General features: G+C 44.1%; 1 protein-coding gene across 4 annotated transcripts in view; it reads left to right on the top strand.

The window, feature by feature from the left end:
* LOC140208499 (NACHT, LRR and PYD domains-containing protein 3-like) overlaps positions 1 to 17,167 on the top strand; it is a 44,130-nt gene that overhangs the window by 16,950 nt on the left and 10,013 nt on the right. For 3 of the 4 annotated variants that reach the window (XM_072277206.1, XM_072277205.1, XM_072277204.1), the window contains exon 3: positions 8,515 to 8,634. The exons of the other annotated variant lie outside the window; for it this stretch is intronic. In XM_072277206.1, the coding sequence (XP_072133307.1) occupies positions 8,532 to 8,634 (103 nt within the window). In that variant the 5' untranslated portion in view covers positions 8,515 to 8,531. The remainder of the gene's footprint in view (positions 1 to 8,514; positions 8,635 to 17,167) is intronic. 4 annotated transcript variants of the gene reach the window in all.

Genomic DNA, 17,167 nt, shown 5'->3' with positions numbered 1-17,167 from the left:
CACCAGCTCGCCACTCGGCTCTGGTTCTTAAAGTGTTAAATGCTGAAAACAGTTCTTAAAGCAATAACTTTGAAAGTCCAACAGATTTACACATTCAACTGGGAGAGACTTCTCTGGAGAACGATTTCTTCACCAACACACCTTTACTGCCGGTTCTGTCCACAGGATTCCCGATGCCAAAAATAAACAGTTTAAATCAACTGACCTTAAATTGTTTAGAGAGAGAGCTTTTGTGTATGAACTCATTGCGCTATTGCAAGAGTTATCTCAATGCAGCTTCACTTCAACGAAGACTCAATTATGTCGATCCTTTATTAAACTGCCAACCGATGCTGACTTTCTCGATCCTTCACTTCGATGAATTCTTCACTCTCCCTTCAAAACTGTCTGAATTGAGTAAATTAGCACTTCCAGCCACAAATTTCCAATCCAAGTAATATGGAATCTTTCAACATAACATACAACCGTTTTAAAAATAAAACTGCGTCATAAAAACAAACATGCAACAGAAACGGAGGCACAACACAGTCTACTTGGAAATCTACAAACTCAAAAACCCCACTGCATCACCTGAGTCGACCCTTATATAGTCACGGGGCACATGTCATCACGTGACCTCACATCGGCGGGAAAATCACATCAGGTGACCTCCAAAAGACCATTACATCATTTTCACAGAAAAAACAGATCTCCTTGAGCATGTAACATATGTTTCAATAAGATCCCCTCTCAGCCTTCTGAATTCCAGAGTATACAAGCCCAGTCACTCCAATCTTTCGACATATCACAGTCCCACCATCCCGGGAATTAACCTTGTGAACCCACGCTGCACTTCCTCAATAGCAAGAATGTCCTTCCTCAAATTTGGAGACCAAAACTGCACACAATGCTCCAGGTGTGGTCTCACCAGGGCCCTGTACAGCTGCAGAAGGACGTCGTTGCTCTTGTACTCTATTCCCCTTGTTATGAAGGCCAGCATGCCATTAGCTTTCTTCTCTGCCTGCTGTACTTGCATGCTTGCTTTCAGTGACTGATGTACAAGAACACCTGGATCTCGTTGTGCTTCCCCTTTTCCTAACTTGACTCCATTTAGATAATAATCTGCCTTCCTGTTCTTACCACCAAAGTGGATAACCTCACATTTATCCACATTAAACTGCATCTGCCACGCATCTGCCCACTCACCCAGCCTGTCCAAGTCACCCCGCATTCTCATAACGTCCTGCTCACATTTCATACTGCCACACAGCTTGTGTCATTGGCAAATTTGCTAATGTTACTTTTAATTCCCTCATCTAAATCATTAATATATATTGTAAACAGCTGCGGTCCCAGCACTGAACCCTGCGGTACCCCACTGGTCACCGCCCGCCATTCCGAAAGGGAACCGTTAATCACTACTCTTTGTTTTCTGTCAGCCAGCCAATTTTCAATCCATGTCAGTACTCTGCCCCCAATACCATGTGCCCTAAATTTGCCCACTAATCTCCTATGTGGGACTTTATCAAAGGCTTTCTGAAAGTCCAGGTACACTACATCCACTGGCTCTCCCTTGTCCATTTTCATAGTTACATCCTCATAAAACTCCAGAAGATTAGTCAAGCACGATTTCCCCTTCGTAATTCCATGCTGACTCGGACCAATCCTGTTACTGCTATCCAGATGTGTCGTAATTTCATCTTTTATAATTGACTCCAGCATCTTTCCCACCACCGATGTCAGGCTAACTGGTCTATAATTGCCCATTTTCTCTCTTCCTCCCTTCTTGAAGAGAGGGACAACATTAGCCACCCCCCAATCCACAGGAACTGATCCTGAACCTATAGAGCATTGGAAAATGATTACCAATGAGTCCACGATTTCTAAAGCCACCTCCTTAAGTACCCTGGGATGCAGACCATCAGGTCCCGGGGACTTATCAGCCTTCAGACCCAACAGCCCATCCAACACCGTTTCCTGCCTAATATAAATTTCCTTCAATTCATCCATTACCCTAGGTCCTTTGGCCACTATTACATCTGGGAGATTGTTTGTGTAGAGATGTGCCAGGGATAGAACAAATAAATTTGAAGACAGGGTGGAAGTTGGAGGCAAAGTTGATGAAATTGACTAGATCAGCATTGGAGCAGGGAAGCGCAGTGCAGGAAGAGCTGGGGAGAGATACCTGGATAGGCTTGGGCCATAGCTTGTTCCATGTAGCCAACAGAAAGGTAGCCCTAATGCGGGACAATGACAGTACCCATTGCTACATACTTGGTTTGCTGAAAGTGGAAAGGGCCGGAAGATAAACGGAGGCAGGTGATGTTATTGTCAAGAGAAACGGCTGAGGTCTGTTGTCCAGAGTGAACCAGCAAGATTCAAAGTCAAAAGTCAAAGCTCAAAGTAAAATTTATTATGAAAGAACATACCACATACAGTCCTGTGATTTTTTTTTCTCTCTACAGGCGTACTCAGCAAACCTATAGACAGTATTTGTTAAACAGGATCAATGAACAACAAGTTGTGCAAATGCAATTACACATAAATAACAATAAGTGTCGAGTATGAAATAGCAATATAAAGAGTCCTTAAAGTTATACCATCTGTTTGGGAACACCAGAAATGGACTGAGTGCAGTTATCCCTTTGTGGTAAGGGATGGAAGTGTGTAGGGGCTGGATTTCCACATCTAAAAAAAGGTGATCAGGACCAGAGACACAAATTAGATGGAGAGACCCAAAATATGTCATGTTTCACAGATATTAGTGGGAAATAATTGCACCGCATTTCACATAGAGTCGAAGTAGGAAGACGCAAGTTCTGTAGTGCAGCAGCAGACTGAAACAATCCGTGTACAGGCACAGTTAGGTGTGTGGATCTTGAGTGGGAGATAGAAACGAGAAGGGCAGGGTACAGGATCTATGTTGTTGTTGGCACTGCATGGGTGTCTCCAGAGTCGATGAGGTTGGTGATACTACGGAGGTATTAGCCAGAAGTTTTTTCTTTCAACTAATTAAGAGAAAGTGACAGTGAGCTGCCGCCTAACAGCACCTGTTATACTAGAGGGCTTGATGGCAATGTTGAGATTGATGCTGGGTTGTAGGAGGGAAGTGCGTTCAGAGGGTTTGAGCTGTGAATAGCAGAGAAGAGTTATGGAGTCGAGACTGTTGAAGTCCTCATGTTCCGTGCACTAATCAAAAAGCAGTGCGGAAACAAGTTCCTCTCATGTTCATTTCCAAGTCCATGCTGGATCCGCTGAAACAGATTTCATGGAACAGCGAAAATAAAATACAGATCTGTAGAGCACAGCATAGGTTCGTCCCCCAGTGATGTCATGCCGAACTTTTAAACTACTCCAAAATTAAGTTAAGGACCCACTGTTCGCCTCTGATAGAGTTATTAATGGTGAAGTGCATGTCTTCTACTTACTGAGCAATTTCACTCCCAATGCGATTATGGCTGTTACCATACCTCTCCTCCCCGGTGCAACCCCACCCACAATTAGGTTTACAAGATATTAAGAGGAATACATAGAGTGGATAGCCAGCGCCTCTTCCCCAGGGCACCACTGCTCAATACAAGAGGACATGGCTTTAAGGTAAGGGGTAGGAAGTTCAAGGAGGATATTAGAGGAAGGTTTTTTACTCAGAGAGTGGTTGGTGCGTGGAATACACTGCCTGAGTCAGTGGTGGAGGCAGATACACTAGTGAAATTTAAGAGACTACTAGACAGGTATATGGGGGAATTTAAGGTGGGGAGGGTTATATGGGAGGCAGGGTTTGAGGGTTGGCACAACAATGTGGGCCGAAAGGTCTGTACTGTGCTATACTATTCTATGTTCTAATACTGGGGATGCGCTGCATGAGCTCCACGACAACATCAGAGACCTGCAAACCACCATGGTTTCTTTATTGTTGCTGAGACTTCAAGCATGCTAACTTAAAATCAGTCCTGCCTAACATCAATCAGCTAGATGACTTTGCAACCAGAGCTGAAAACATATTCGACCTGGTTTATACCAGAACCCTTGGTGCATCCAAAGCCCTCATCTCAAAATTCCCTGACATCTTCATTGTCGTGCAAATTCCTGCATACCAGCCACTGAAGAACCTATTCAAACTAGTTCAAAGGGAGATAAAAATCTGACCAGAGGAAGGAACCTCAGCATTGCGGGACAGTTTTGAAAACACGGATTGGATCATCTTCAGCGAGGCAGCTACCTACACCGCCAGATTAACATCGATGAATGTGCGAGATCCCTGAAGGTCATTGAGGATGTCACCGTTAGTAGTCATATCTATGTGACGACAATCATGGCTGATGGCTGGAGACAGATGTCCAAGCAGGGCTGAAAGATCAGGATGCTGTCGTCATTTTGGGGGAATAAGACAGCTCTCAGGCCTTGTACGCTCCTTTTGATAGATGGAATGATGTGGACCCCCATAACCACAAGGATGTGAGGAAAACCCCAAGCCAGGGTCAACCCACCTGAAGCTTCCATTCCTGATACCTTACGTGGAAGGATTCTGAGGTACTGTGCAGCCCGGTTAACAGAGGTTCTATCATCTTTAACATCTTCACTCGCCGCCCCCCCCACCCCCAAAGGCTTCTAGGTAGCCACCATAATTGCTGTTCCAGAGAGGGCTACAGAAAGACGTCTCAACGACTACTGCCCAGTGCCGCTGACCTCTGAAGAAATGAACTGCTTTGAGTGTCTCGTTATGGATGGCATTAAATCCGATCTTCATTAGAACATTCCTAGTTCCCTTATCGCTCAATTTGATCCAGTGATAATGCTTCTACATCTCCAGTCCTTCCTCTCCCACCAGGAAGTAATAGCTCATATGCCAGCTTGTCATCTCCAGCTTGAGGTTCAATAAGATCATCGTTCAGAAGCTGGTGCGTAAACTGTCCTTGTTGGGTCTCAACACCTCTGTAACTAGCTCCTGACTTCAGTGAAAGGCCATAGTCAGTCCATGTCAAAAAAAGGCATGAAGAATGTGGAGTCAGAATATGAAAGTAAGCTAGCCAATAATGTTAAAGACAAAACCAAAACTTTGTTCAAATACTTAAAGTGTAAAAGAGAGGCAAGAGTGGATGTCAGACCGCTGGAAAATGAGGCTGGAGATGTAGTAATGGTGCACAGCGAAGTAACGGGGGAACTGAATAAGTATTTTGAATCAGTCTTCACCGTGGAAGACACTAGCAGTATGGTGGAAGTTCCAGGTGTCAGGGGTCATGAGGTGTATGAAGCTCCCAAAACTAGAGAGAAGGCTCTTGTGAAACTGAAAGTTCTGAAGGTAGGTAAGTCATATGGACCGGATGGTGTACATCCCAGGTTTCTGAATGAGGTGGCTTAATAGATCGTGAGGCGTTTGTAATGATCTTTGAAGAATCACTAGTTTCTGGAATGGTTCCGGAAGACTGGAGAACTCCAAATGTCACTCCGCTCTTCAACAAGGGAGAGAGGCAGAAGAAAGAAAACTACAGACCAGTTAGTACGACCTCAGTGGTTGAGAAGATATTTGAGTCGATTATCAAGGATGAGGGCTCAGGGTACTTGGAGGTCACCCTTTACCCTCCGTCGCACCAAGGAGAAAAGGCCGAGTTCGCTTAACCTATTCTCATAGGGCATGCTCCCCAGTCCAGGCAACGTCCTTGTAAATCTCCTCTGCACCCTCTCTATGGTTTCCACCTCCTTCCTGTCGTGAGGCGACCAGATTGAGCACAGTACTCCAAGTGGGGTCTGACCAGGGTCCTATATAGCTGCAACATTACCTCTTGGCTGTTGAACTCAGTTCCACGATTGATTAAGGTCAATGCACTGTATGCCGTCTTAACAACAGAGTCAACTTTCAAAGCAGCTTTGAGTGTCCTTTGGACTCAGACCCCAAGAACCCTCTGTTCCTTCACACTGCCAAGAGTCTTACCATTAATGCTATATTCCGCCATCATATTTGACCTACCAAAATGAACCACTTCACACTTATCTGGGTTGAACTCCATCTGCCACTTCTCAGCCTAGTTTTGCATCCTATCGATGTCCCGCTGTAATTTCTGACAGCCCTCCACACAATCCACAACACCTCCAACCTTTGTGTCATCAGCAGACTTACTAACCCATCCCACCACTTCCTCATCCAGGTCATTTATAAACATCACAAAGAGTAGGGGTCCCAGAACAGATCCCTGAGGCACACCACTGGTCACCGACCTCCATGCAGAATATGACCCGTCTACAACCAGTCTTTGCCTTCTGTGGGCAAGCCAGTTCTGGATCCACAAAGCAATATCCCCTTGGATCCAATTTCTCCTACTTTCTCAATAAGCCTTGCATGGGGTACGTTATCAAATGCCATGTGCACTACATCTACGGATCTACCTTCATCAATGTGTTTAGTCACATCCTCAAAAAATTCAATCAGGCTCGTAAGGCACGACCTGCATTAACTATTTTTAATCATATTATGCCTTTCCAAATGTTCATAAATCCTGCCTGTCAGGATCTTCTCCAGCAACTTACCAAGCACTGAAGTAAGACTCACTGGTCTATAATTTCTTCGGCTATCCCTACTCCCTTTCCTGAATAAGGGAACAAAATCCGCAACCCTCCAATCCTCTGGAACCTCACTCATACTCATTGATGATGTAAAGATTATTGCCAGAGGCTCAGCAATCTCCTCCCCGCTTCCTAGAATAGCCTGGGGTACAGCCCCTCCAATCCAGGTGACTTATCCAACTTGATGCTTTCCAAAGCTCCAGAACATCCTCTTCCTTAATATCTACATGCTCAATCATTTCAGTCGGATACAAGTCATCCCTACCATAGCCAAGATCCTTCTCCATAGTGAACACTGAAGTAAAGTAACATTAAGTATCTCTGCTATCTCATCCGGTCCATACACACATTTCCAATGTCACACTTGATTGGTGCTATTCTCTCACGTCTTATCCTCTTGCTCTTCACAGACTTTTAGAATGCCTTGGGGTTTTTCCTTAACCTTGTCCTCCAAGGCCGTCTCACGGCCTCTTCTGGCTCTGCTAGTTTCATTCTTAAGCTCCTTCCTGCTAGCCTTATAATCTTCTAGATCTCAATCATTACCTAGTTTTTTGAACCTATCGTAAGCTCTTCATTTCTTGACTAGATTTACAACAGCCTTTGTACACCACGGTTACTATACCCTACCATTCTTTCCCTGTCTCATTGGAACGTACCTGAGGAGAACTCCACACAAATATCCCATGAACATTTGCCATCCTCTGAACGTTCTTTGAGGAAGTAGCAAGCAGTGTGGGCAAAGTAGAGGCAATGGATGCCATTTACTTGGATTTTCAGAAGCTGTTTGATAAGGTGCTGCACGAGGTTGCTTCACATGATAAAATCCAATGGCCTTTCAGGAAAGATACTGGCACGGATAGCGGAATGGCTGACAACAGGTGGCCGTGAGTGGGAATGAAAGGGACATTTCCTGGTTAGCTGCTGGTGACTAGTGGTGATCCTCAGGGGGTCGGTACTGGGACTGCTACTTTTCACATTGTTTTCAATGTTTCATGGAATGTGAGTGATGGTGATTTGGCAAAATTTTTGGATGATACAAAGATAGATAGAGGGGTAGGCAGTGCTGTGGAAGCAACACGATTGCAACAGGACAGACTATTGGAAGATGGGCAGATGGAATACAATGTTCGGAAATGTATCATATTGCATTTTGGTAACAGAAACAATAGGGCCAATTATTATCTAAAGGCAAAGAGTATTCAAACTTCAGAGCTGCCCCGGAGGGAATTCGGTGTCCTCGTGCAGGACTCCCAGAAGCTTAATTTACAAGTTGAGATTATTGTCATTTATTTTTAAGGAATAGAATATAAAAGCAGGGAGATCATGCTGAACGTTTATAAGACACCAGTCAGACTGCATCAGTATTGTCAACAGTTCTCAGAACGGATGTGTTGTCATTGGAGAGAGTCTAGAGCAGATTCACAAGGATGATTCCAGGAATTATGTGTTTAACATACGAGGATTGTTTGGAGGCTTTGAGACTGCACTCCCTGGAATTTGGAAAAATGCAGAGGGATCTCATTGAAACTTACTGAATGTTGAAAGGACTAGATGGGGTAGAGGTGGAGAGGATGTTTCCTATGTCGGGGGCATCCAGAGCTAGAGGGCACAAATTCAAAATGGAGGGGCGACCGTTTAGAACAGAGATAAGGATGGTTTTGTATATATTTTTAGCCAGGGGGTAATAAATTTGTGGATTGCTCTTTCACGTGCTGTGGTGGAGACCAAGTCCGTGTGTATATCTAAGGCAGGAGTTGATCGTATCACAATCAGTGTGGGCATCAAAGGATTTGGCGAGAAAACAGGTGTGTGGCGTTGAGTGGGATCCGGGATCAGCTATGGTGGAATGGCGGAGCAGACACGATGGGCTGAGTGGCCTCATTCTGCTCCTATGTCTTATGATCTTATGGTCTTAGTGTTTCTATTAGCTTCTGGGGAGTGTTGCATTGCTCTTTAACCTGGATTTTCATTTTGAAGGTAACAAAACAACTGAAATGGGATGTCTATGGTCTAAAACTGATTCTGAGAATTTGTCGCAAAAGGAAGTTGTTAATACCACAAAATCGAAGACCTATGGAAGCCTTGAACATGGAGCAGGTTAGTAGGTTGCAAATAGTTTCAAATGAAACATTTAGTAGCTACTCAATTATGACGTAAGATCTCATACTGATTCTGAAATTGGTGAAATCAGAAATGTAGCTGTTTAAATAGTTGAGCGGGAGCCGATGGCATAGAATTTATTTCTTCCTTCCTCCCTTCCTTTACGGCACCACTCAACATGTCCACGCCGCCGAATATACACCAGTGACTAATAAAACTACGAGCACAGACATCTTTGTAATGTGGGAGCAAACCAGAAACACTCGTGGTCACAGAGAGAAACATATAAACTCCCTAGACATCAGCGGAATTTGAACGCGGGTCGTTGGTGTTGCAAAGCATTCTGCTAACCACTATGTTACCATACCACCCTAAACTAAATTACTAACCAATTCAACCTGAACCTCTAACTTAACTCTTCAAATCCAGGCAACATCGCTGTAAATTTTCTCTGCACTCTTTCAATCATATTGATATCTTTCCTGTTCCTAAGTGACCAGAACATCGCACATTGCTCCAAATTGGGCCTCACCAATTTCTTTATACAATTCAGCATAACATGCCAATACCTCTACTCAATACTCAAAAAATCTCTGGTTTCACGCCAGCCACCTGCGATACCACTTTCAAGGAATTATCCCAGATCCCCCTGTCCTACCACACTCACAGTACCCTAGAGTTAACATCTAATTATTACCCACATTTGTCCTTCCAATTTGCAAATTTGTCTGCATTGAAACCCATGTGCCATTTTACAGTCTCTTTCCTGCTAAATCCCTCCTGCACCCTGTCCGGGTCAGTTGCATTCTCCCTAAAGGGAATTGCATGAACTCTCCCAAATACGGCGTAATTATCGATGTGTGAATTGTTTGACCTGAAGAAGGTGAGGTCCCGAAATTGTGGCAGCACACGGCTGGGGAGGGTATGGGTCCTGACGGATGACGCAGTACGTGACATGGTGAAGGCAGGGTGCCTGGAATGAGATATTGTGAGACCCTGCGAGTGTGTGGGGACGCCAACGAGACATTGGGCAACTGGTGTAGGATGGTGTTCTGGGAAATGAGATTATGAAATTAGCCTCGGAAAGTCTAATGGAAGGTGGGTGAAAGGGAGCGTGAGATGGGGGCAGATTGCACTTGGATTATCATACTGGGGAGATTCTGATACAGCAGCCTGTTTCTCAGGCAGGACTGCAAGTGAGATCTCCCGCAGTACAGGCTGCTACCGCTGATCATCGCAGGATACGTGGCAATGGCCAATTTGGGAACAAGGAGAGGACCGAGCAGAGTACATGGGTACAGAGAAAGGGTTTGCAACTTGAAGTCCAAAGACCTCTTGGTTAACGTTAGAGGTGCATAAAGGGTGTCAGCCCCTCATTTAGTGCAAAAAGGAAGATGTTTCGAGATGACTAGAAGAAGACATTTTCAGGCATAGGGTTGTTGTAATCTGTAACGCCAGATGGGATGAAATCGGTGGGTCGTTACTTACACAATCTTTGAGAATTAACTACATGGGTGACAGACACTGATGGAGTACTTCGTACGGCTGAGGAGACCTGTGTCAACCACCTGACGGGGGTGTTGAAGTACATTTTCAATCACTCATTTCGACGTTTGGAATATCCCACCTGCTTTAATAGGTCAACAATTCAACCAGAACCCAACAAGAGCAGGCTGAGATGTAATAACAACTGTTGTCCATTAGCACTCATATCTACGGTGATGAAGTTATTTTAGAGGTTGGTTATGGCTGGAATCAACTCCAGCTTCAGCAAGGAACTGGATCTACTGCAGTTTGCTGATCGCCATAATAGGTCTGCGGTGGATACAATCACATTGCGTCTCCACACGGCCTTGAATCATCTCGACGTACACATATCTATGTCAGGATGCTGCTAACTGACTACAGATCAGCGTTTAAAACCATCATTCCTAAAGTTCTGATCAAAGCATCAAGAACCTGGGCCTCTGTATCTCCCTCTGCAAATGGATCCTGGACTTCCTCACCAGAAAACCAATATTTGTGCGTGTTTTGATTGTGAGAAAAAACCGGATCACCTGGAAGAACCGTTCTGCACACCAGTAGGATCGTACGAACGTGGTTACAGAGAATCGGAACTGAACTCCAAACTCTGATGCACTGAGCAGCAATAGTGACACACTCAACACCGCACCACAATGTGGCTCATGTTGTTGTTCCATTGGTTGAGAAAGGCACTAAAATAATCTGAGGAAGTATGGGATGGTGGAAGTGCCGTCAGTAGTGGGTGATGTGTTTAAAGGTGCTCGAAGTAATAGAATTTTGATGGACGGAGATGATTAGGGATATTCAACATAGTTGTGTGGTCATATGTCATGTCCTTCCAAACGTAGAGTTTTTTGAGGAAGGTTGGTGAAGGAAAGATGGTAAATGATGTCTACATGCGTCTTGGCCAGGACTATTATAAGGCTGTACATTGGAAGTCAGTCAAGAATGTTCAGTCACTTGGCATTCAGGATGAGATAATAAATTAGATTAGACAGAAATCCACTAATTGGATTTGTTGCAGATGCCAGAGTGTAGATGTAGATAGGTGGTTCTCTGACTGGAACTATTCAGTAACTAGTTGTGCGCTTCAGGGATTGGTCCATGGTCTGTTGTTGTTTCCAGCTATATGAAGGATCTGGATAATAATGTGATAAATTGGATTAAAAAGTTTGAGGATTACACCGAGACTGGTGGTGTATTGTCAGAGGAAAAGGCTGTCAAGGCATGCAGTGGGATCTGGACCAGCTGAAGACTTGGCTGAAAATCATAGATGGATCGTAATGCAAAGAAGTGTGAGGTGTTGCATTTTGCGAGGACAAGGCTGGGTAGCATTTACACTGTAAACACTGAGCAGTGAGATCAAACAGAGATCCAGGAGTACAGATGGAGAATTCCTTGTAAGTAGCATCACAGGTAGATGGGGTGGGAAAGAAAGCTTTTGGCACATTGGCCTTCAGAAAATATGGTATTGTGTTACAGGAATTCGGATGTTAAGTTAAAGTTCTATTGAGAACTAATTTGGAGTATTGTCAGTTCTCGTTGGCTACCTACAGGAAATATGTGAACAAGATTGAAAAGGTGCAGAAAAGATGCATGTATGTTGCTGGAATGTAAGGTCCTGATTTACAGTGAAAGGTTGAATAGGTTCACACTTTATTCCTGAGAGCGAAGGAGAAAGAGAGGAGATTTGTTAGAGTTATATAAAATATTGAGCAGTCTAGACTGGAAGTAGGGTTCATGAGATAAGGATGAATGGTGAAATGTTGAAGGGGAACAAGAATTGGATCATCTTCACTCAGAGTGTGGCAAGTCTGTGGAATAAGCTGCCTGCGGATTGATGCGATTTCAACATTCAAGAGAATTCTAGAAGAATACATGAATGGGAAGGATGTGTTCTGGGTGCAGGTCAATTGGACTAAGCAGATTAATATTTCGGCTGAAGGGCCTGTTTCTGTGTTGTAGCGTTCTGTAAATCTAAGGCATGACTGGACAAGGGATGAATGCACAGAGGACTCTGGTGTGCTTGAGTGACTGGGAAGAGAGGTTTCCTGAGAAATTGACTCAGGGAACCGGAGGTCACCCAGAGTGGAGTGATGATAATATACAGGTCAGGCAGTGTTACTGGACAGAAAGTCGCATTGAAATTGATAATCGTGGAATTAGTGGAGTGATCTTCAGGGAAAAGGTCAAAAATGGAGATAGTCTGAAAGCACTACAGCAATTTGACCAATCTAGTCCCTGCTTCAGTAGATGAGCTGCCCAGTCTGCCCTGTCTGAGCGTTTACATTACACATTCCTTGTTTAGTAATGCCACACCTTACCCTCTGTCCCTCTCGCTCAGTCATGTCTAAACCAACAGAGATGGTCCTGACTCTTCAGCAACCAAATCTAGTTAATGACTACCAATTCCCTATGGCGATCCATTCTCTGATCTTATCTGCCTTATGAACAATACTCCTTGCACTAATATAGTCGCAACACCGAACAGTATTCCCACTGTGCATAACCTTGCCATTCCTTGCTTTATATGTAGGCCTGGGGAGATTGTCCGCACAACCACTCCACTATCTGCCCTAGTACACTGGCTCCCATCCACTGAAACTCTAGTTTCAAGCCCCTGAGTAGGTCATAAGCCACAGGAGCATAATTAGGCTATTCAGCCCATCGGGTCTGCTCCGTCAATCCTTCGTAGCTGATCCAGGATTGCATTCGACCCCGCACACCTGCCTTCTTGACATATCCTCTGATGCCCTGACTGAGCAGGAAGCGCCCACATTCCTCCTGAAGTACATCGGCAGACTTGGCCTCCACTGCAGTCTGTGGCAGAGCATTCCACAGATTCAATACTCTCCGGCTGAAGAAATTCCTGCTTGCCTTTGTTCTGAAGTGTTGCCTTCAATTTTGAGGCTGTGCTCTCTAGTTCTGGATACCCCACCATAGGGAGCATCCTCTCCACATCCAGCCAATCTAGTCCTTTCGACTCTCGATATGTTTCATTGAGATCCCCTTGCATTCTAAATTCTAGTGAGTACAGGCCCAGAGCTGCCAGACGTTCCTCATACATTAAGCCCTTCATTCCCGGAATCATCGTCATGAACCTCCCCTGGATTCTCTCCAATGACAATATATCCTTTCTGAATTTTTTTTCTGTGTATGTCGTACTCTACCAGAGCTTTGGCAACCACTTTGTTTCAAGTGGTTGTCTCGAGGGAAAGCGGATTCTGTGAGTGGTCTCCCTCATCCTTCTCACAGCACATTTTTTTAACGAGGCCGAGTTGAGAGTTCGGTACGCAACCCGACACGGATAGAAAGCATGTCCGGGAGCGGTCCGACTGGATCGAACTCGGGAACCTTCGCTCCGAAGTCTGGCTCTGATGCCACTGCACCACCAGCCGGGTATCCCTTCTGAGATGTGGGGCCCTAAAACTATTGACAATACTGCAAGTGCGGCCTGATCAGTGACTGATAAAGGCTCCGCATTATCTCCTTGCATTTATATTCTATTCTCCTTGACAAAATTATAACATTGAATTTTCCTTCTTCACCACAGATTCAACCTTGTAAATTAACCTTCCGGGACACATGAGAGAGGACTCCTAAGTCCCTCTGCACTTCTGATGTTGGAACATTCTGCCTGTTTAGATAACAGTCCACACCATTGTTCCTTTTACTGAAATGTATTATCATACAAATTCCAAAACAGTATTCTATCTGCCACTTCTTTTTGCCCATTCTTACAATTTCTCTAAGTCTTGCTGCAATTGCATTGTTTCTTCAGCACTACCTATTCCTCCATCTATCTTCATGTCATCCGCAAACTTTGCCACAAAACCATCAATGTCATCATCTAGATCACTGACAAACAATGTGAATGGTAGTGGTCCCAACAGTGACCCTGAGGAACACCAGTCATCAGCGGCCCACTCGCTGCCTCCTGCCTCACAGCCATTCCACTATCCATGCCGGCATCTTTCCTGTAATGCCATGGGATTTTATATTGTTAAGCAGCCTCACGTGTGGCGCCTTACCAAATGCCTTCTGGAAGTCAGAGGGTGTAGAGGTCCATTGCATATTATTTTTTACATTTATATTCCCAGATCATGGGCTGGGCGGTGGACCACAGAATGCAACAGGAAATAAAGAAGGTGTGCCCAAAGGGCAATGTTATGATAGTTATGGGAGATTTTAACTTGAAAATCGATTGGGAAATTCAGGTTGGTAATGGATATCAAGACAGTGGGTTTGTTGAATGCCTAAGAGATGGCCTTTCAGAGCATTTTGTCCTTGACCCTGCTAGGGGATAATCTATTCTGGACTGGGTGTTATGTAATAAAAAAAAAAGGGAATTAGAGAGTTTAAGGGAAAAGAACTCTTTGAAACCAGTGATCAGAATGTGACTGAGTTCAACCTGAAATTTGATAGGGAGAGAGTAAAGTCTGATATAGCAGTATTTCAGTGGAGTAGGGAAATTACATTGATATGAAGGAGGCGTTGGCCAAAAGAAATTGAAAGGAGCTACTGGCAGGGATGTCAGAAGAAAAGCAATGGCGTGTGTTTCTGGGAAAAGATAAGGAAGGTGCGGGGCATGTGTATTCCAAAAAATGAAGAAATACTAAAATGGCAAGTAGTACAACCGTGGCTGACAAGGGAAGTCAAAGCTATTGTAAAAGCAAAAGAGGGTGCATACAAAAAATAGTGAGAATATAGAGGATAGAGTGGGAAGTTTGTAACATACAGAGAGCAACTCAAAGAAACATTAGGAGGGAAAAGATAAATATGAAAGCAAGCTAACAAATAATATCAAAGTAAAAGCTTTTTTCAGGTATGTAAAAAAAAAACTGAGAGATGGGAGTGGATATAGGGCCAGTAGAAAATGAGGCAGGATAATTAATAACAGGGACATGGAGATGGCAGATAAACTAAACGAGTATTTTGCATCAGTTTTCACTGTGGAAGACACTGGCAGTATGCCAGCTGTCGTAGTGTGTGAAGGAAGAAAGGTGAGTGAAGTTAGTATTACAAGGGAGAATGTGCTGAAAAAGCTGAAGGACCAAAAAGTGCATAAGTCACCTGGACCGGATGAACTGCACCCTAGGTTTCTGAAAGATGTAATGTTAGAGATTGGTGGCATTAAAAAAGATCCTTCAAAAATCATTGGACTTTGGCATGGTACCAGAAGACTGGAAAATTGCAACTGTCACTTCATTCTTTAAGAAAGGAGGAAGGCAGTAGAAAGGAAATTATAGACCAGTCAGCCAGACCTCGGTGGTTGGGAAGATGTTGGCGTCAATGTTCAGGAGGACATTATGCAGTACTTAGTGACAGGACGAAGTCAGCATAGTTTCCATGAGGGAAAATCTAGCTTGACGAGCCTGTTGGAATTATTTGAGGAGATAACAAGAAGGATAGATAAACGGAATGCAGTGGATGTTGCATATTTGAATTTTCAGAAGGCCTTTGACAAGGTGCCACACATGAGGCTGCTTACCAAGTTGGGGCCCGTGGTTTTACAGGAAAGTTACTAAGATGGTCAGAGCATTGGCTGATTTGAAGAAGGCAGTGAGTGGAAATAAAAGGATCCTTGTCTGGTTGGTTGCTAGTAACTAGTGGTGTTCCACAGGGGTCGGTGTTGGGACCACTTCTTTTTATACTGTATATAAATGATTTAGAAGATGAAATAGATTGCTTTTTTGTCAAGTTTGCAGAAGATATGAAGATTGGTGGAGGGGCTGGTAGTGTTGAGGAAACAGGTAGGATGCAGAAGAAATTAGACAGATTAGAAGAATGGGCAAGGAAGTGTCAAATGAAATATAATGTTGCAAAATGCATGGCCATGCACTTTGGTAGTAGAAATAAGTGTGCAGACTACTTTCTAAATGGGGAGAAAATCCAAATATCTGAGATGCAAAGGGACTTGAGACTCCTTGTGCAGAACACGCCAAAGGTTAACTTGCAGGTTGAGTCGGTGGTGAAGGAGGCAAATGCAAAATGCAATGAAGGCATTCGTTTCAAGAGGTCTAGAAAACAAGAGCAGGGATGTGATACTGAGGGTTTTAAGGCACTGGTGAGGCTCAACTTGAGTATTCTGAACAGTTGTGTGCTCATTTAAAGATGTGCTGGCATTGGTGGGAGTCCAGAGGAGGTTTACAAAGATGATTCCAGGAATGAAAGGGTTATCACACGAGGAACGTTTGATAGCTTTGGGTCTGTACTCACTGGAACTTGGAAGGGTGGGGGGGGGGATCTCATTGAAACCTTTCTAATGTTGAAAGACATAGACAGAGGAGATGTGGAAAGGATGTTGCTCATGATAGGAGGGTCTAGCACAAGAGGGGACAGCCTCAGAATAGAGGGGTGTCCATTCAAAACAGAGATGCGGATGAATTTCTTTAGCCAGAGGGTGGTGAATTTGTGCAATTTGTTGCCACATGCAGCCACGTTGTTGGGTGTATTTAAGGCAGAGTTGATAGGTTCTTGACTGGACATGGCATCAAAGATTACGGGGAGAGACCTGTGAAATGTGGTTAAGGAAGAGATAAAAAAAAAATGATCAGCCATGATTGAATGGCAGAACAGACTCAATGGGCCAAATGGCCTATTTCTGCTCCCATGTCATGGTCTTTGTGGAAATGAGTAAGTTGAACAAGATACTGAAGGAAGTCCAGGAACGTAGTACAGTGAAATAACACGCTCTGCCCTAAATCAGATTGAATCTTTCAGGATTTACCGATGCATGTTGGATCCCCTTTCATGAAAGCTTCTGGATGTCATAGAAACATAGAAAATAGGTGCAGGAATAGTCCATTCGGCCCTTCGACCCTGCACCACCATTCAGTGCGATCACAGCTGATCATCCAACTCAGAACCCTATACCTGCCTTCTCTTCAGACCCCTGATCCCTTTAACCACAAGGGCCATATCTAGCTCCCTCTTAAATATAGCCGATGAACTGGACTCAACTGTTTCCTGTGGCAGAGAATTCCACAGATTCACCACTCTGTGT

The sequence above is a fragment of the Mobula birostris genome, chromosome 13 (assembly GCF_030028105.1).
Source record: "Mobula birostris isolate sMobBir1 chromosome 13, sMobBir1.hap1, whole genome shotgun sequence".
NCBI classification, from domain to species: domain Eukaryota; kingdom Metazoa; phylum Chordata; class Chondrichthyes; order Myliobatiformes; family Myliobatidae; genus Mobula; species Mobula birostris.
Note: the sequence above shows the minus strand (reverse complement) of the source record. Positions and strands in the feature narration are given on the sequence as shown.